Source organism: Triticum urartu, chromosome 7A (genome assembly GCF_056163025.1).
Source record: "Triticum urartu cultivar PI428250 chromosome 7A, HENAU_Tu73, whole genome shotgun sequence".
NCBI lineage: Eukaryota > Viridiplantae > Streptophyta > Magnoliopsida > Poales > Poaceae > Triticum > Triticum urartu.
In genome coordinates this window covers 117256232-117276148 of record NC_141879.1, presented here as the reverse complement: position 1 = coordinate 117276148, position 19917 = coordinate 117256232, and the positions used below count along the sequence as shown (strand labels likewise).

General features: G+C 45.0%; 1 protein-coding gene across 2 annotated transcripts; it reads right to left on the bottom strand.

Annotated features, from left to right (window-relative positions):
- Positions 1-303: 303 nt before the first annotated feature.
- Positions 304-6405, bottom strand: LOC125521880 (two-component response regulator ORR22). Of its 2 annotated transcripts, XM_048686943.2 has the most exons (7): positions 5949-6405; positions 5672-5883; positions 5135-5287; positions 4636-5028; positions 4446-4522; positions 1169-2206; positions 304-990 (listed from the first exon to the last, which is right to left on the bottom strand). In XM_048686943.2, the coding sequence occupies exons 2-7, from the start codon at positions 5817-5819 to the stop codon at positions 955-957; spliced, it is 1845 nt and encodes a 614-aa protein (XP_048542900.1). In that variant the 5' UTR covers positions 5820-5883; positions 5949-6405; the 3' UTR covers positions 304-954. The 2 variants fall into 2 exon arrangements, with proteins under 2 accessions (XP_048542900.1, XP_048542899.1); XM_048686942.2 differs by having other exon boundaries at positions 5672-6405.
- Between the last annotated feature and the right edge of the window lie 13512 nt (positions 6406-19917).

Below are 19917 nucleotides of genomic sequence, written 5' to 3'. Positions count from 1 at the left end.
TGATGGCGGACAGGGAGTGGAAAGCGGCGGCTGCGACGTACGGGCAGAGAAAAGTGTGGAGGGGTAGGGTTTCGGTGCTGGCGTTCGTCTTAAATAGTCGGGCTAGGCACTATGCAGCCCGCCGGAGTAGTGCCACGCGGCGACATCGATCCGACGAAGGAGACGAGCTTTGAACCGCTGGGTTTCCAGACAATTCCGCGTGGGACTCCGACGTCAGTCCGACTAATCAGGCAAAGTATTTTTTGAAAGACAAGGAGTAGATATAATAGCGCCTACTTCCTATAATCATGGGCCATCACCCCACGTTGCAGTTTTCTTTTATTCAGTCGAGCAGGAAACCAAATATAGGAGGAAAACACGGTTTGATCCGAAAATCATGGCGCCATTTGAGGAAGAACTCCACGCCAGGTTTGATCCTCTAATCCCGGCAAGGCCCGCAAACAGAAAATCGTGGCCTCATACACGCTCTACATTACTTGCATGCAATACGAAAAACTGCTAATGAACATATGTGCAGGCTCATCATGGATAACAAACGCGCACACATCGCCGAGTCCCACCTTGCCGCCGGCTCTCTCGCATGTCGCCCATCTTGCTACAGCACCCGCGCACGTCGCACACCTCGCCGATGGTCGTTGGCCGGTCCGCTCGGTCCGGCCCGGGCTTGGCCGCCGCCGGTCCAGTCCCTGAAATCAGGACCTTCATGATCTCGGTCCGGTCTGGTTCGGACCGCAGCCGGCCGATCCAAACGATGGCTCGGACCGGGACCGGCCGGCCCGGATCGTGTCCACCCTTCTTCCTTCCGCGGGCTTTCACACTAGGCACGACGGCTCCGTTCAGATATATGGTCTGGTCGTTGGCTCCGAAGGCGATCATCTATCCTCCTGAGGCATCCCCCGTAGGCTAGGCTCTCTTGGCAGGTCGGATATGGCTTGCCCAGGTCTGTGGAGGTTGCTAGAGGGGGAGTATCGTCATGACATGTCGGTTCTCCTGTGTTGAAATCAGAAAATGGGTTCAGAAAAATCACCATTGAGATTCTAGGATTGTACTACTAGGTTACTGGGCTTAGTTCCGTACAAATGATTTGAAAGGAAAGATGGACTAACAGAAACAGTGAAATTTTGAGCGGAAAAAGCGATAAAAGTTCAAGCATATTATAGGTTCTTACCACTTTTACTATGGAATTGAGAAGGCCATCAAAGTTGCAGCTGCTAGAATTTAACGCACCCTGACCCTGCAGCTTTGAAATTCCCAAATCATACACATCAGTCTGTTCAGGCACAATGGCACCACCATCGTAGCTAAAATCACCATTGTTCAGTCTTTGGTCTTGTCTCATTCCACCATCCATTCTATGTCTAGAGTTGCTTGCAACTCCAAACTGGAGGTATTTCGAATGTCTGTCGGTATCATGAGGAGGGAGCAGCCTTGTACTACCAGAAGAACTAGCTCCACATCTGCCGCTGCTGGCTGCTATGAGGCTCTCAGAAGGGCAAACACCAACAGTCATTCTTTCTGAAAATATCCCCTTTTGGTCCATCCCTTGTTCTTCAGTGACAAAGCTAGCATCCAGCTTTGTCGCGATAGCACCATCGAACGAGATGTGCAACGGTAACTTGTCGACAGAAAATCCATCACCAACTGGAAGAGCACCCTGCTGAGACCTTTCAAGCAATCCTGAACTTGCATTTTGTATTCCTACTGATGGATGGGCTCCAACTTTGATATGTGGAGTGCACTCCAAAAGATCTTCTGGTGGCAGTGAACTGCTTGTAATTCTCTGGAATGTGCCACGCATAGTGTTGGCCAGAGCACCCCCAGAAAAGACAGAGCACAGATCATTGGTTTCTTGATGAATCCACTCCTGCTGGAGCCGGGGCTGCCCAAATGATGATGCGGTCAAGCCTTGCGTCAAGTCTGCGTGTTTATTGCCTTGTAAGCTTACTTCGCCATTGTTGCCAGCACAGTGAATTCCCTTGGGAGAAGCAAGGTCCTGAAGCCCAAATGTTGTTGCACCAGCACCACTCAGCAGTCCATGCGGATTGAAAGATGGAGGAGCAGCAGAAGGGCCAAAGGGTTGATGATAACTATGAAGTCCTTCAAATGCTCCCATGTGCAAGAAGGGGTCTCTGCCTCCAAAAGCAGCAGCAATGCTGGCTTGTTGTGATGCCACAGCACTTAGCCGTCTGAGGTATAGCCTGTACTTCTGCATTGGCACATATAAAGTCAATCGCAGATCACAATCGCATATGTTTCATGCATGAGATATAGTATAATCATAAGAGTTCTAGAAAATAAGACCTATAATCAGAGATAACCACTCTCTGGTTTGGCATCGAAATTCTTGCGGAACTGCTACATAAAAGCACTACAGTATATATTAACATCTGACGAATTTTCTTAACTTTTAATGTAGGCTTGTTAATAACTTTTCATAGCTTTTGCATTTTTATTTTTAAAATATATTAAAAAAAGGTGTACAGCACGGTTTACATAGTTTAGTTTTTTTTTGAGGTAAACATAGTTTAGTAAGCTGGACACGGCGGCAGGGGCGGATCTAGAGGGTGGACAATGAACAATTTTACAGCTGGCCCACCCTGGCCCATTGGGCTAGATAAGCCACTGGGCTGTGTCAGTGTCTTCCTTCTATTTTTTTTCCTTCTAGCTGGTTTACAAAACTGAAACAATGTAGCCAAACTAGCCCTGTTTGATAGCAAAGTATTATAAAAACTGAGTAGGTACACAATACTACAGTTTTGACATAACAGAGTATTTTGAAGTATTCGTGATACAGAGGACCTGTTTGGTACAATGACGTAACATTAGCTGACTAGCTGTTAGCACTGCATACAAGCATGTTTTCTAGATGTTAGCTGGCTAGCCATTGGCATTGCATCCAGACCGGCGTAAGAGCAGCGCTGCTCTAGCTGGCTGGTTGTATCATGCATAAGAACGCAGAAATCCATGCATCCAGGCAGCTGCGATCTATTGCAGCACCATGCACAAACATGCCATGGCCTCTAGGTAGCAGCGGCAAGCCATGCGACGCCTACTACAATTTTGCCGCTGAGGGAGAAAACTCCAGCAACAACATGGCGGTGGCAACGATGACATGGAAGCGAAGGGGAATTGATGCGAATAGCGAGGGAAAAGATAGCGATGCTTTCCCTTTTTTTTCTACAGCTGCTCTGTTTTAAAAAAAAAGAGGTCCAGAGGTCTTTTTTTTATGCAGAGAAAAAACCTTGGTTTGGTAAATACCACAGTATTAAAATCACAGTTTTTAGTGGCAACCAAACAGCCCGTTGTAAAAAAAATTATGGTAATCTAAAAAACTGTAGTATTCTCATAATACTTAGAAAATACTCTGCTATCAAACAGGGCCTAAACTTGTACAGCAGTACATACCAAAATGCTACATTGAACTTGTACAGCTGTACTACCGAAATACTGCATTAAACTTGTACAGCAGTACATACTAATTTATGTCAGATCCGATCTACTAGTGGGGAGGAATAATATGAGCAAGCTGCTATTCACATTAGATATCTCCTTTTTCAGGTTTCCTGAAAGATTCAGTATAGCTGAACAGAATGTTTCTTTCATATGTTTTGTCTCCAGACCAGCTGAACTCATTTTGAATGGACACCAGAGCATGTTAACATATCTACTATACCTAAATAGCTAGCCCCCACTATAAAGAATTCTCTGCCTTCTCCTTGCGCCACATCACTCAAATTAATTTAGCCATTGGATATACAAGATCTATCTACAATAGCCATTGGATCTACACAGGTTGAGAGCTCCTCCACCAAGCGCATGCAGTAACCGAAGCATGCATGCAGAACGTGCAAGGTTTGCTTTAATAACCCAAAAGAAATTTGATGCATGCAACTCACACTCCGATGCTCCATGAAAGAAAATATCGCATGCATCATATTTTGTTTTATTTTGCTTCAGTTTGGACTTACTCAGAGAGATACACATTTATTTATTTTTAAAATGTTGATAAGAAAATTACCATGCTACAGGAAAAACCGTAAAGACATTAGCTAGATTATTTTTCAGCGCAGTATTTATTTTATACAAATTCTCGCAGCAACGCGCGGGGTATTCCTCTAGTTTGTTAAAAAGGGTGGCACAAATAACAGTTGTATCTATACTAAATATAACAGTTGTATGTATACCAAAATACCATTTATGTTTTGTTTCCAAGCCATAATACCAAATTAAGCTCTGCTCTACTTTGCTCCGCAATTAACGGTTGTTTGTTAGCCCTCTTAATTTTAACACAGGAAAACAAGGCCACTTTGCAGACAATTTTATCAAAAGTTCTGCAAAAGTTTTCTCTCTGTGCATCACAGGCTCATGAATCATGAATGGAAGAGATAACAATCCAATAGCTAGAGCTAAAGGTGGTGATGGAAGTAAATGCCGTGCTGGCGTACCTGCAGATGACTCGCAACATTTTCCCTGGTGAGCTTCTCCACGTTCATAAGCTCGAGTATTCTTTTAGGTACAGCCTCTGCAACAATCAGCGAGAGAGAAGGACACAAGCATAAATGGGTTTGCTGTAGCCTGCAAGAACATTTAACATAAAGCAAAAGGCAACGTTGGGAGGTGTTTTTTCTTTCTTACTGTCGATCCCGAGCTGGTTGACGGCAGCTACGAACTTCCGGTGCAGCTCCACTGACCACACCACCCTCGGCTTTTTCGACGCCGCCGAGGCATCGTCGTTGTCCTCGCCTTCATCTTCCTCCTCGCAGTGCGGCTCCTTCCTCTTCTTGCTGGCCCTGTTGCTTTGGTCAGACGACCTGTCACAGGTCGCCTGGCCGAGCCGGTGGTACGAGTCCCAACTGATCTCTTTGCAGAAATCAAGATTGTTCGGCTCACGGTTGCAGAATTTTCTCCTCACAACGTGCTGCCACACGTTCCGGAGCTCTTCGATGCGAACGGGTTTTAGGAGATAGTCACAGGCACCATGAGTTATCCCCTTCAGTACAGTTTTTGTCTCTCCGTTCACCGATAACACTACGCCGAGTTGAATGGTATATCATTAGCATCCATCCATATTCTAACACATGCATTACTCAACAACAAAGTACCAAAAAATCAATAAAGGAAGTTGTGGGCTTACTGATGACAGGGAGATCCATTTCGAGCCCCACGAGCTCGAGGAGCTTGAAGCCGTCCATGTCGGGCATGTGGACGTCGCTGATGACCAGATCAAACATGTCCTTGTTCTCCCTTAACAGCCTCAGTGCAGTAGCAGCCTGGTTGGTGGTTGTCACTGTTAAAGAGACAGCATGTGCTCTTATATCAGATTTACAATTGTTGAAACTTGAAAGCAGAGGATGCATAATAGCTAAGATATATCGCATTGCGTTGCAAGAGTGTTAAAACATCTGTAAAATTTATGTCTGTGATATGCATTTCAGAACATGGCAGATTGTTTTTACACTCTCCAATCTGCAAGTGGGAACTCTTGCAACCACAGAAGCATTTAAGCAATAGTAATTACCAATGCAAACTCTCTGGAAGACTGGAACAGCATAAAGTAACATCAGATGAGTGATAAGTGAAAATACAATTAACTAGCTGCAGGTAATATGACTTGCAACAGAATGAAGTTTCTTAAAAAAATACACACAATGAAGTGCAAGCAGGCTCTGACCATGATACTGGCAGCGGCGTAGGAGGACCTCCAGAACCTTGAGGCACACGGGGTCATCGTCGACGGCGAGGACCCGCATGCCGGCGGGGAACTGGTCCCTCTCCATTAACCCCTTCCTGGCCTCCATCATCATGGCGTCCAAAAGCATCCGAAATCGTCCCAATTCAGAGTAACCTAACAACTGCTTGTGAACTAGCAACTCCTATTTAACCCTAAAGACAAAAACTCTGAGAAGCTAATGGCGGCTAATTAAGAGTAAGAAGAAAGGGGACACCACCTGAACACAACAGAAGGGAAAGCTAGGGGACCCGAAAAATACTCCGGGAACAAGAGAGGGAAAAACTCTAGGTGGATTTGGATTCCGGCACACCGGCGGTGACAAGATGGGAGGAGAGGCCTTCAGGAACGAACCCGCCGCAGCTCCTCCATCACTATTGAGGAAGGGAAGAGGCTGGGAAAGCAAAAGGCCAAAAGGACCAAGCGAGACAGAGGAAAGAAGAAACGCAGAGACAGACAGTGACACTCCGGGTGCCCAAGCGAGGAAGCAAGCCCTACCCGTGCTCTCAGCTCAGCTCAGCCACGCCAAGCAACACAGGCAAGCAAAGGGAGAAGATGACAAGGAGGAGGAGGAGGAGGAAGCAGCCAAACCACCGCAGCAGCAGCAGCACGCACGCTTGGTGAGGTGGGGAGGGTGTTGTTTGGGGAGGTGGAAGAGGCGAGCAGTGCAGAGCGAGATGGCGACGGAAAGCAAAGTTTTGGACTGTTGGTGGCTGATTTATAGGGGTCAGTCAGAGTGGGAGTGGTGACAAGTGACAACTGATAAGGCTTGCAAATGATGCAAGACTACGAGAGGAGCCGTCGGACCCACACAGGCCACAATCTTCCGATGCCATGGCAGTTGGGGGAGCTTGCTTGCTACGGTTGTCTTTCACTCATGGTGATCTTTTTTTTAATCATTCATCGTGAATTAAAAGCAAAAATGCAAAATGATGATGCAAGAGAGAGAGAAGAATATCGAATATTTACTATGTGAACAGTAAATCCAAAAAAAGACTTGAAAAATCCAAAAAAAAACTGATTTTTTTGTCAGCCAAAATACTCAAATGCGTGATGTTCGGGCAAAATTTGTGGTGTTCAGACATCATATCCGAGGAGCTCTTTTAAAACTTCCTCACAGGCCTGAATTTTGTTTTTTACTTAGGGCTACTGAAATGTCCAAACACCATCAAATTTGACACGGGCATCACACACTTGAGCATCATGCATGACAATTTTTTTTTAATTTTTTGCTATATCTTTTGATTTTATAACTGTCCATGCTCGGGAGCCGAATCGCTGCATTGGAAGAATATATACTACTGTCGAGTGGTCATGGGGAATTGTAGATTGAATGTGCTCTCCGCTCACCAAGTGCTATTTTGTGCTCAACACAATATGGTGCTGCACTTTGGCTGAAAACGTCAAACTAATCTTGCGTTTATATTCAAAGTTCATGAATATTTATAAGTTTGTGTATGTTTTAAAATCCCCTAACTTTATAAATTATGAATATTTTTTAGTTTGTGTATATTTTAAAATTCCTAACTTTATTCAAAATTATGAATATTTTTTTGAAATGTATGATTTAAAAAACCATAATTGTATTAATTTACAAAAAAAATTAAAATTTTAAGATTTTAAAAAAATCTGTGAACATCTTTTGATTTAACAAACTTTTTCAGATAAAAAAAGGATATCGGGCTTTTCATAAGTGGGTGAGTGGAGCAGGTTGTAAGTTGAGAGAGCGAGGGCTTCATGAGCCGACCCATGTGAAGTTATAGCAACGAGTGCATGGTTTCAACGTGGAATGGGAGCCTCTAAGATGATTAGAAAGTGAGCATCACCGACTGACACCGAAGCCGAAACATGTAAGAACATCACAACCACGCAGTGAACAATTCCACTCTCCCCTCAGAGCAAAAACCGTCTAACACCAATCCATCACTATATACAAACAAATAAAATACCATCAAAACTCAAACCAACGCTGATAAAGGCAAAATAAGACAACCATCCACAAAAACCCGCTAGACGAAAAACAAACATCTCATTAATGCAGAACCGCGTGGCGAAGCGCACGTTAGCCTCTAGTTAGAAATGAGAACAGAAAGAATACTAAATTAACCCCTTGACTCTGTGTCCCGCAAATTGAAGAAAATGCCCTTAACTCTGGAGATTCCATTTGGATTTGGACGGCCGTGTCACTGCAAGGACTCTGGACGGTTTATAAGAACAGACCTATCGGAAACTGGATTCAGAGATCATCATGCACCACATTCATTTTCGAAGAGCAAAAGGCTGATCAGCTAGCGCCAGGCAAAGATCACAACTTTTCATAAATCGCCTGCTCGCCGCGGAGCGATCGGACGTACCCCCGCTAATTAAGAAGGATCTTCCGAACGGGGCTTGCACGCTCGTACGCTACGACGTAATCTCCGGCTAATTAAGATGGGAATCTCTTCGCAGCAAGCGGAAGGACAATTAAGCTCGACGCAGCAGCTGGTACTTCCAACGTACTCTAGTCTACCGTGGTACGAGCAGAGCCCAATACATAATGGAATCCCTACTGCTGCCTGCCGAACTTAATAGTAATATAGTCCTAATTAAACTGGTCGCACATGCTGATTTGCTGTTGCATATGCCACGGTCTTACTGTTTAAAAGTCCACAGTTCGTACGTACGTGCCTGCTGCAAACTTATCAAGACTCTGCGATTAGTCGTAAATGTCTTGGTCGTACTTGGCGATACCGTGACAGTAGTAGTACAAAGATATCGTGGTGGTGTAAATGTCAATAAAAAAAGATATCGTGGTGTCAGTTGAAAAAAAAAGATATCAAGGTGTTTGTGTTTCAGTAATGTTTAAAAACTTTTTCTAGAGGAGGTACTGTTAAAAATCTGACAAATCTATGTTGGCGCGAGGATGACAAATTATGTTTACAAGCACGACAAATTCCAGGCAAAAAAAAAAATGAACTGAACCAGATTTGTCATACCTACAAACTAAACTTGCTACCCCGGCAAATACAAATTGCCATAAATAAACATTTGATTTTTCCATGGTAAAAAAATCTGACATCGGTTTTGTAGTTGAATCCCGCTGTTTTTATTTATTTATTTTATGAATAGTGTTTTTAACATATTTAAACCTATAATCTTAGCCTTAAAATTAAGCAGTGGTTTTGCACACACGGCAACCCAAGCAACATATAAAAATATATTTAATTCAAATAAAGAACATCAGGAATATTTTTCAAAAAAGAAAACTAAGATTCAAAGAATGTCAGGTCTTTTGATAAAACGCAAAGTTAGAAAAGTATACAAAGGAGAAAAATAGAATAAAAAACTCCAGTACCAAAATAAAGTTAGAAAAGTATAAAATGGAATAAAATATTGTCATTATAAATAAAATAGTTTGAGGGACCAGTAGCAAATATGATAGTGACCGCACGGCAGGCGTGGTGAGCAATCTTCAAATCATTCAAAACATAGAATATTGCTTGATACAATTTCAAACAAAAATCTCCTTTTTTTTCTTTTCTAGAAAGAAGAAAAGGTTGGGTTAGTGAGCCAATGGGTTGCTTTGAGACTATTTTCTAAGAGCATCTCTAGTCGAAGGCCAATAAATCTAACTGCCAAAAAGTTGCGTTTTGAGTTAATCTCACCTAACCCATCCCCCAAAAGGTATTTTAGCATGCGATTATTGCCTCGCAATCGCCTCCGTCCTTCTTGGAACCTTGCATCTGTCATCACCGCTAGAACAATCGTCTTCAGCCGCCGCCGCCATCCACCTGCTCCAATCGACCCACGTGTTGTCATTCCCGCATCGTTGAACACCTGCCCTCTACCCGCGTCGTCCTCCGCCTCAAATCAATCTTGCCGCCAATGGCAGCCTCAGTGACACCAAGGAATCCTATCGGTTTCGTCGGCGACCCATAGGCCAAGGTAACCTTTGTCTTGTACTATTGGCGGAATTCGTCTTCGACATAGACGAAGGAGCTGCCATAAGAGTCATTGACGACCCACACAAATTGAAATGCAAAATTGAAATCTTATTTGCACCATTGATGATGCACACATATTTGGAATAGTTTATTTAGTTATATAGTTAATTGTTTTTGGTACTAAAAATATATATTACTACTAGAATTCTAAATATAGTAATTAAATTAATTAAACTTTTTGGAGGTTAACCAGCCTACGATTTTTATATACCCCTACTGTTTTATAATATAGTCAATTGATTAAACTTCTTTGTCATAGGCAAGCATTTTTCAGATCTGCCGATCAGTATAGAAAGAATCACCATCGGCATTTTAAAGGAAAAAAGGATGGATTATATTACTCTGGCGATCGTGGAATTAGAGGTAATGCGCAGTTTGTCGCGTCATTTTTCAGTTGTAGAATTGATTTTATTTTTCTCCAAGGGGATATTATGGCAATCCATATTCTGCACATACCGTGGAGGCAGGCGAGCAAACGTGGACCCCTGTGCGCTCTATTGGGCCAGCCATGTAGGAAGGCCCTTCCAATTTTGTGAAGCTTCCTTTAAGATTATTTTTTCATTTCCTTTTTTCTCTCCCAATTTTCATTCTATTTTTCATTTCCATTTTTTATTTTACTATTCATATGTACATATTATCCTTTTTAATCCATGATTTATTTAAAAAATTGTGAATGATTTCTGAAATTCAGGAAGATAATTTAAATCGGTGAACATTATTGTAATATTTATAAATATTTTCTACAAAATTATGAGCATTTCTAAGAAAATCTTGAATATTTTTTTCATATTTGTGAAACAATCTAAAAACTAGTAGACATCTTGAAATTCTTGCGCCATTTTAAAACATATGAAAATCTTTTAAAGTTTCGAAAATTTTCTTAGAATTCATGAATTTATATTTTACTATTACATGAAGAGTTTCAAAAATAATTAACTTGTTTCAATTCAAAAATATTAAAAATAATTGTCAACAATTATGGAAATTGACAAAAAGATCCTAAGTATTTTTAATTTTTTGAAAGTGTTTTAATATAAAAACTAAAATAAATAAATAATTTGCTAAAAATCGAGTGGGAAAATATCACCAACATAATACGCACATATCACTACATGGGTGGCGGTCCCACGTGTTTGCTCGCAATTCTAATTTTTTTTCAAAAATATGAAAAGTATTTAATAGGAAAAAGGCCAAAATAAAAAAAATTCGGAATAAACTACCAAGGAAAAACAATTACCGATGCAATATGCCCATGGCGCTACACATGGGCCACACCCTATTCTTATTTGCATGTTACACGCTGGACAAGAGCTCTCCTCTCACACGCGGTTATTATAGTGAGTTGTTTCAATCTGATTTTATCTATGTTGGGTTGGATTCCCTCATAGAAATAATCTATGTTGGGTTGGACTTTAATTGTGTTCAGCGTAGCGGTGTGTTTTCTATCATTGGTATAAGCTGATGTTCTATGCAGTATTTGTTTTGTGAGGAAGGTGAAATTGTTCAATGTTAGGCTGTAATATTGTTACACATTTTACTCGTAGTGGCGACCAGTAATGGTTACATTGCCCTTCATTGTAGCGCATAAAACCAATCCCAAACAACACGAACATGCAAAGTATCTGATAATAGGTGGGCCCACCAGTGACCCTCAAAGCCCTAACGCACCAAGGGCCAGCATTCCTAGGGAGCTTAGAATATTAGAACATTTTCCAAACTCATAAAAAAATTAGATCTGCTTTGTGAATATTTTAAAATCAATGAGAATTTCCAAATTTCATGATTTTTAACCTGTGAATAGTTTTTAGAATTCATGTTTTTTCATTTTTGTGATCATTTTTAAAAAAATGAATATTGTTTAAGTTTGGAACAATTTTTTAAAAATTGGGTATAATTTTTGTTAGAAAAATGAAAAAAAAATGATAGAAAACCTGACCAATATCCCTAATCTCCAGAAGCATTGTGTCGAGCTCCATCAGTAGGAACAACGGCAACCTGAGGCATGCCCTTCGTGCCGAGCTCCGGCAGCAAGCCCCGCCAACCTCCTCTCCTCTTCTCCATCGGGCTACAGCACCACAACAAAGCCGTCGGCGGTTGCACCCTTCTCCCCACTTGTCCACCCACCCGTGCTCTCCTTTCTCCATCCACATCCCTGGCACTCTGTCCCCCACACAATGTGCTAAAAACTGGAATATTTTTAAAGCCAGCTGAGCTCACTAGCAATTGTGTCGTCATACATGTATCAAAATCAAGCTGCTTCCTTTTCTCCATCCACATCCCGGGCGCTCTGTCCCCCACACAATGTGCTAAAAACTAGAAGATTTTTAGAGGCAAAAGAGCTCATCGCAACTATGTCGTCATACGCGTATCAAAAGCAAGCGGCACCTCAAACACATCGGGAGTTGTAAGCTCCTTGCCTATACAACAAAATAGTGGCAGGACAACACGCAACAAACTATTTTTTTTTTACCAAAGCAAGAATGTCGGTTCCGAACTAGCATGCAAGACCCCTGGCCGGACCAGACTTTTGCAAGTGGGGCCCACTTCAAGTGAAAAACATTGGAGCTCTCCTAGGCCTTTATTCATAGGGAGCTTAGTGGAGGCAACACACTTCACACTGATTTTTTACCAAAGCAAGAATGTCGGTTCCGACACTATCATGCGGGACCCATGACCGACCTGACTTTTACAAATCGGCTCCACTTCGAGGAAAAATATTGAAGCTCTCCTAGGACTTTATTCCTTGGGAGCTTAGTAGAGACAACACCCATGTTACTGATTTTTGACCAAAGAGAGAATGTCGGTTTTGATACTGTCATGCAGGACCCACAAGCTGAACAGACATTAACAGGTAGGGATGCAGAGTGGCGCCCGATCCACCCTGCTCGATAGTCAAAACTGATCAGGTTTTGTTTTAATCGCCTGACTCAAATTTAGTTTAGTTTGACCTAACTTCCTATTTTTGCGAGACTGCGCGGGACTCTCGCTTGCATCCCTACTTAGATGTGGGGTCCACTTCAAGGAAATAATGTTGGAGCTCTCCAAGGCCTGTATTCCTAGGGAGCTCATAACATCTACAGACGCGGACACCAAATCCGAAACCTCATACGCCCGCGGGCACGACTGGGCGCGTCTGCAAGCATTGACCGGTCATACCTCATACCTTGTGCTATGTATCCCCTAGATCCATAATAATCATGCAAATAAAATCCTACGTGCTACACACATCATGCTGGTCACTACGCTTGGTCATCCTATATGTCCAATGACTTCGGTTCCGGGCGCCGGGTAGATGGGTGCGTAGGAGGGCTCGAGCTCCTCCTCCTCATCCATATACGCGAGCATTTCGTCGATGGCTGTAGTAGGCTCCGCCTCCGCCTCTTGCAGGTGCGGCAGTTGGCCTCCGCCTCTGCCTCCGACTGGAGGGAATCGAGGATTGACTGTTGCTCCACCCGCAGATCCACGTCCCTCACATCCTCCTTGTCCCCCTGCTCCTCCTCATGTTGCGGCTTTGCGTCCTCCCCATCATCCTCCTCCTCCTCCTCCGGATCCACCGCGTTCGGAGGTAGCCACGCGGCAATCCGGGCATCGCACCTTGACCGGATCTGCTCAAGGAGTTGAAGCCGACGCTCTGGCTTTAGACTTAGATATGGGTAGCTCTCTACCCGCTGGCATGGTGGCGTCGCTACTACTGGTGGTGGTCAGCGAGCGGCCGACGAGTGGAAAGTGGCGGTGGCAACGAATGAAAGGGGATGAAATATGGACGGTAGGGTTTTGGTGCCCGGCGGTCGGCTTAAATAGTCGGGATAGGGCACTACGCGGCCCGCCGGAGCGGCGATGACATGCTGTGCCATCGGTCCAACTGAAGAGACGAGCTTCGGACCCTTGGGCTTCGGAGTGTTTTTGTGTGGGACCCGACCGTCAACATCCAATGTGGCGGGCGCGCCTGGTTGTGCCCGGATCTCCCCATATCTGCCTTAGATTTGGGCTGGATATGAGGGGTGCTAGTCAACCCGAGCATTTGAGGCCGGTTTGAGGGCCCAGGTGGGTCGGGTATTTTTAACCGGTCAATGACCAGACGGCCCGCCCAGACGTTTGAGGGGTGTGTGAGGTGCCCGGCTGTAGATGCTTTTAATTATTGTAAGGATGTATTGACAAAAAAGAAAAATAAATAAGAATGAATGTACCCAGTCGTCCCAAATTCTTGTCGCAAAAATGAATAAAAATTGATGTATCTGGTACTAAATTACATCTAGGTACATTCATTTCTACGACAAGTAATTCCGGACGAAGCGAGGGGTGTATCTTTTTTCTATAATTATGTACATGTTTTTTAAACATGTATACTATCGCACATATGCTTATCTTCCCACACCTCAGGACAAACAAAGATCATGTGGGTGGCATGGCAGCGATGATGCATGGACCAACACAGGTACACTTGCATATGTGAACACCAAGCAATCAACACTAACGCACATTTCCAATTCAACCAAGCACTCATGGTGCACATCAGATGGAGCTCCACTGTGTCGTTTGTTCAAGCGTGTTTGTTTCAGGCTATCCATCATGCATACTCGTGGGCAGTTAATCAAAATCGGGGCCTCCGGCTACTACTCTGACAAGGTGTAGTTACGCCGGCCGGCTACGATGTGTCCGGCCATGGGCTAGCTGCTAGCAGATACTCCAATGGCGCCCGCGTCCACAGGCGGAGGGGCTGGGGGGCACGCACAGCGCAATCATGCGCCCGGCCGGGATCCATAGGATTTATCGCGCACAGGCGCGTAGTACGCACTCCGGCGGATCCGGCGGATCTTCGCGTGAATGTGTGGAGTTAATAGCCACCGGAGCGATCGAAGCGGGCGGGCATGCAGGCGAACAAATGTTGGTCGGAGATTAGAGTGAGCGTCGCGCGCCCACCAGAGGCACAGAGAGTGGCCGGCTGAGTTTAAAAAGAAAGAGAGAGAGAAAGAGAGGCCGGCTGCCTGCCTGCCTCGGGCGCCTAAAAATACGTGCATGATCTTTGCTACGGAGCAACGGATCGATGGATCGGGCTCCTGAGATATGAATCTCCCCGCCTGCACACACCATATGCAGCGCAGCAGGCAGGTCCGGCCGCTGAATACTGTTCATACTGCGTCGCAAAAATGGTGCCACAAGGCTGGCTTCTGCATGCAGAGGGAGAGAGCTGTGGCTTCTGCGTGTAGAGAGAGAGAGAGAGAGAGAGAGAGAGAGCTGGCTTCTGCATGGAGAGATAGATCCAGTGTATGGATACAGCAGATGCCGGATTTTCCGTGTACTGTACCATATACGCGGCGAAGCATGTTGATCTGACATGCCGCGGCAGCGTGTGTACTGCCCCGCCTGTATTGTATGCGCGTGGTTTAACTCGCTCGTACGTGTACGTGCGTCCTCGAACGAGGTGGATGGATATATGATGGCATTAGACGTACCTACACGCGACGTACACTCGGCAAATAATCAATCATACACATCGACCAACATATACACGTTAACCTGATCCAGCATGTGTATGAAATATATTCATACTGCATGCAACTATATACATGTCGTTTTTTTTTTGACGGGCTATATACATGTCGTTGGGGAGTGTAAACTGAACTCCTGCATCTGACTTATATTTTGGAACAGAGGTAATACTTACATGCATGTGTGTTTACGTATACGAACGGTCTGTCTGGTCCACGCGCAGGCGCCCGCCGGCCGGTTACCATGTGTGTGTTTTTGGGAAAACAAGGATTACCGTGGGTGACCTGCACGTACGTAACTACTACGGGACAGGATGCATGCAGTGTACACACACTTGGCGCTCAGCCGTATGTATATATATCGGACGGCTACCGGACAACTTAAGCAAGGTGGTATCGATCGGCTATCGGACGTACGTACCTCTATAAGAATCACCACTCTACTGTTCCTAGTACTTTTCGCTGTAGTTTTCTCACTGCGAAAGAACGACAGAATGCATGCGTGTCAATCAGATCTACCTAAGTACGTACATACGCTGGCCAGCCGCCAATAAATTCGCTGGCACGAAAGTAAACGTGCTCTTGATCAGGGCCCAAATGATGGATCGTGCGACACGCATGGGTACCGTAAATATTGGGAGGGTTTACAGGCACAGTGGAGTACTCTACGTACGTGTGTGTGCATGTCAGTCAGAGTGAATGCACGCTGCAAACGGCATCTCCACTTGCTTGGGTATACTTTCCATCGCTGTGGTAAACATCCATGCACTCGTTTACATCCATGCACTCGTTTTTCTGTACGCCGTCTACTCGGGCTAGAGCAGCTGACGGCTGGGCCAGCCTCTTGCGCGGATCCGCCTTGCAGTGACGCCGTGTGTTCGTGTTTGTGTCAGGGTGGAAAAAGGCAGCGGTGAATTTCCGTGCTACACTATAGTACTTCTATACAGTATGGTATAGTACGTACTTGTGCAGGGGCCTGTGTACTCTGGATCCCGCACGTGCGGATCATTTAGCTTTAGGTTTTAGGTCTCTAATAGATTAGGTTTTGGCCCCTCGGCATCTTGGCTTCGGCAAGGGTGACGGCGGCTTTGAATAATAAAGTTCGGGGTGCTGCTCCGGCAAAGATTCTTTCAATAGTAAGGGGTTCGCCTTTGACAAACTATTTTGAAGGTCCGAAAAGTTGGAAATGAATGGTGAAGCCGCACTGAGCTCGGGTGAAGAGGTGATATGTTTATTTTTTCCTTCCGTGGCCGTTATGTTGGTGTCAGAGGCGGGTGAAGGAAGTTGGCACGAAGTTCAGGTGATTCTTGGGTCTTGATTGTAATTTCCTTTCTTGGTTGTGGTTGTTTGGGCTGAAGCTTATGTTGTGTTGTCTTTGCAAAGAAAATCATGCTGGTGTCTACATGACTTGCACTATATTCTTCGTTATATAAATGAGAAATGTATTACCTTAAGAAAAAGGTTGCATAAACAACATGTCCATCGACGGCCTACATGGCCCATGTCAAGCGAGCGATTGACTGAGATTTCATTCTCGTACCTAGCTTTCACTTGATTCAATTTCAACGAAAAAATTGTAGTCCTTGGTGCCTTGTTTTGTTGCCAAAATAGAAGGGCACTCTCTTCCTTTTCCGTTTCTTTTGTTTAATTTTGCTTTGTACGGAACTTCTACTTGGTGATTTGCATACGGGCTAAATGGAAGGAGGGGGGGGGGGGGGGGGGGGACCAATTGCCAAGGATGGGGGCGTGGAGGGAGGCAAACACTAATTGTTGGCTGTTGTTACTTGAAATTTTGAAGATCATATACAAAAACTTGGAGGAGGCCATGGCTCCCCCTCGCCCTCACCCACTAGCTCCGTAATTGTGCGCAATTAATCGATTTACTTGTGTGCTCACTTATGTTTCTTTGAAAAAATATTGCTTATGTGATGATATACGTACAACAAACTACATGATCACTCATTTATTTCCTCTCGTTGCTCACTCCATCAGCCGTTAAGTATTATCTTTGAGTAAGTTAGACTTTTTTTATTGCAAATTTTTGTAGGTAGCTTACCAAGCTGACCGCTTGGTTTTGATTAAGTTAGACTTTTTACCCCATAGTGGCTATCTCGCGAGTCGTGACAATGTTTACCCTCTTTTACCGGTTAGTTGTGGTCACTGCTCTCAAATGACACCAATGATTTCTTGTTAATGCTCTTTAGAAACAATTAAGTGGCTTCAAAAATAAGAATGACAACGATATACTTCAAAGTGGGACATTGATGTCGTTTTATTGTACCTAGGCCCCTACAGACAACTCACGCCCGTATTTGCTTTGGTTGGGGGTGCGGTGTACCTAGTTGCAAATGTGTCCGCTAAATTGACACAAAAACGCATACAATTTCATGAAATTTGACATAATATGATATGGCACTAATGAGTATGTGTCTAACTTGTCAGTCTATTCAAGAACAACGCTGGATGCCCCGGTTTAACTGTTCAATGACGACGACTGCAGTGGCGGAGCTTGGGCTGAAATTATGGAGGGGCAAATGGGCTGGAGGGGCAAGAAACATGTTTTTAGGCTGATTTTAACTCGACATATGGGCTGAATACTAGGGGATATTTGCTAAATGGCCCAGGTTACTCTCCACAAAGCTCCGCCATTGGACGACTGGGCACATGCATGAAGAATTCCTAACTGAGGCAGGGGACCGTTTGTCTAGCAGCGTGGTTAGAAGTCAGAGAACAAATGCTTAGGACCTGAAGTGGCCAGCTTAGCTAGAGGTTCGGTCATCGTCTGCGGGGAAGAGGAGTGCTTACTCGAGTTAACTGAAAAATCTGAACCGTTGAACCAAGATCCAACGGATGAGGGTGGTCGAATCGGACCGATACTAATGATTCAGTTATGGATCAACGTGGGGTCGTGCGTGCGTGCATGCACTATATGAGCATATGCTGGGCAACATGATCAAGATTGCATGCGATGCTCCTCTACATCCCCTACGTGTGAAGCGCTGTAATGTAATCTGCTGCAAGATGGACAATGAAATGATACGATGCAGGGCGCCCCGCACCGGATTTTACATGAAGGCTGTTCATCGCGACACGGCCCAGACAGGGAAATGATTTGACCATTGATGGCCCAGATGGACATCTCATCAGAAATTCAGAAGCTCAATGCAGGCATTCATGGCCGCGAGCTGAGCCTTCAGGGCTAGGGGTGGGGGTGGGGGGCTACACACACATGTTTTACACGGTTGATACTAACTTGTGGTATAACTACTCGTAAGCAAGTGGGCGCGAGTAGTGACCGATATGTCTCACGTCGTAACCACGTAGTGGTAGTACCCTCTTGCGTTATGCATGCCTTGGATCTTTTTTCTTCTCCTACCTCTCATGCATGCATGCACACGGCCGGACATGCATTGATTGATTAGTGGACCTAGCTTCATTTGCATGCAGCCCCAGGCTTTTTGACCATTATTATATCTAAAAGTGCGCATACAAATTCACTAGTTGTCTCACGGTGATTTATTCAAGAACAGGACTACGTCGATCTCCACAAGCTGCCCGCCGCAGGTATACAACGAAGTGTTGGTCTTGCATGGATAATGGATTTCAAAAGTGTTGGACGCTAAGTAGGGTTTCAGTATTAGTAAGAAAGAACTGGCACACGGTAACGATGGCCCCCGTACGTACGTACGGCATCCATCCATGCACGTGCATGCATCGTTATGGCACGTACCTGTGTCCTACGAGATATTGGGGGGAGCAACATGAAGCTGCGATCGTATAGCACGTACTCTACCCACATTGAAGTGTGACATGACATCATGGATGCCGCGACGAATGGTACGTAATGGCGGCCGGCCCGGGCCCCTCGGATGACCTTGGCTGCCCTACCTACCTGCGTAGGCATTCATGGCGGCGGCAGGATGACGAGCACCATGCATCGGATCCAGAGGACCATGCGATCTCCACCCGAGATCTTGCCACCATTTACACCTGGTAGTAGTAAGCAGCGCGCGCATATGCAGGGCTTTCAGAGTGGTTTTTCTCCCCGCGCTTCCCGCTCCTACCAGCAGACGCAGACGAGCGAGTACGCTCCACACGGACGTCTACCTTCGTTTGATCATTGATACACATACGGATGTTTTTACCTTGGGAGCCGGGCTACGTACCTACTACCTGAGTACCTGACTGCTCGCAATAACTTGGGAGCGATCGGATCCTCCTGACCTGCCAAGGTGATATGAGTATGCATGGGATGCGCGCATCGATGTACGTACGTAGCCTGCTTGTCGACGGACCAGCCAATTCTTACGCACGTTATTGCACTGTGACTGTGGCACGCAGGCCGCAGTGGCCGGAGCGGCAGCCAGCTGCACAGCGCTGGCTCCGAGGGTCGTCGGGGCGACACGACAGGACGATCTAGGCAGGCTGCCGTTTGCCAAACATGGGATCATGGCGATCTGCTGCATCGGCTCAGCCGCAGGACGCAGGCAAAGAGACGGTCTAGTGTGTGGTGTGGGGTGTCTAGCCCTGCGGCGGCTGGCCTCTGCTTTGGGTTTGACCACTGAAATAGCTAGGCTCATTACCTTTCTTTTGGATTCTAGTTGTGCCTGTGCCCGACCAAAATGTAGATCAATTTTTATACTACTAGCAAATTTTCCTAGCACGGCGGTTGTTTGGTTCGTAGAATATGAACCATTTTTGTAGTATCCACTCAAAT

What these genes read in the sequence shown, in the direction of transcription:
- LOC125521880 (XM_048686942.2), bottom strand. Translation starts at nt 5,819, where the DNA reads ATGCTTTTGGACGCCATGATGATGGAGGCCAGGAAGGGGTTAATGGAG. An exon ending in AATGGATCTCCCTGTCATCA is followed by an intron (nt 5,029 to 5,134) that starts GTAAGCCCACAA and finishes AACTCGGCGTAG; the next exon opens with TGTTATCGGTGAACGGAGAG. An exon ending in CAACCAGCTCGGGATCGACA is followed by an intron (nt 4,523 to 4,635) that starts GTAAGAAAGAAA and finishes TGATTGTTGCAG; the next exon opens with AGGCTGTACCTAAAAGAATA.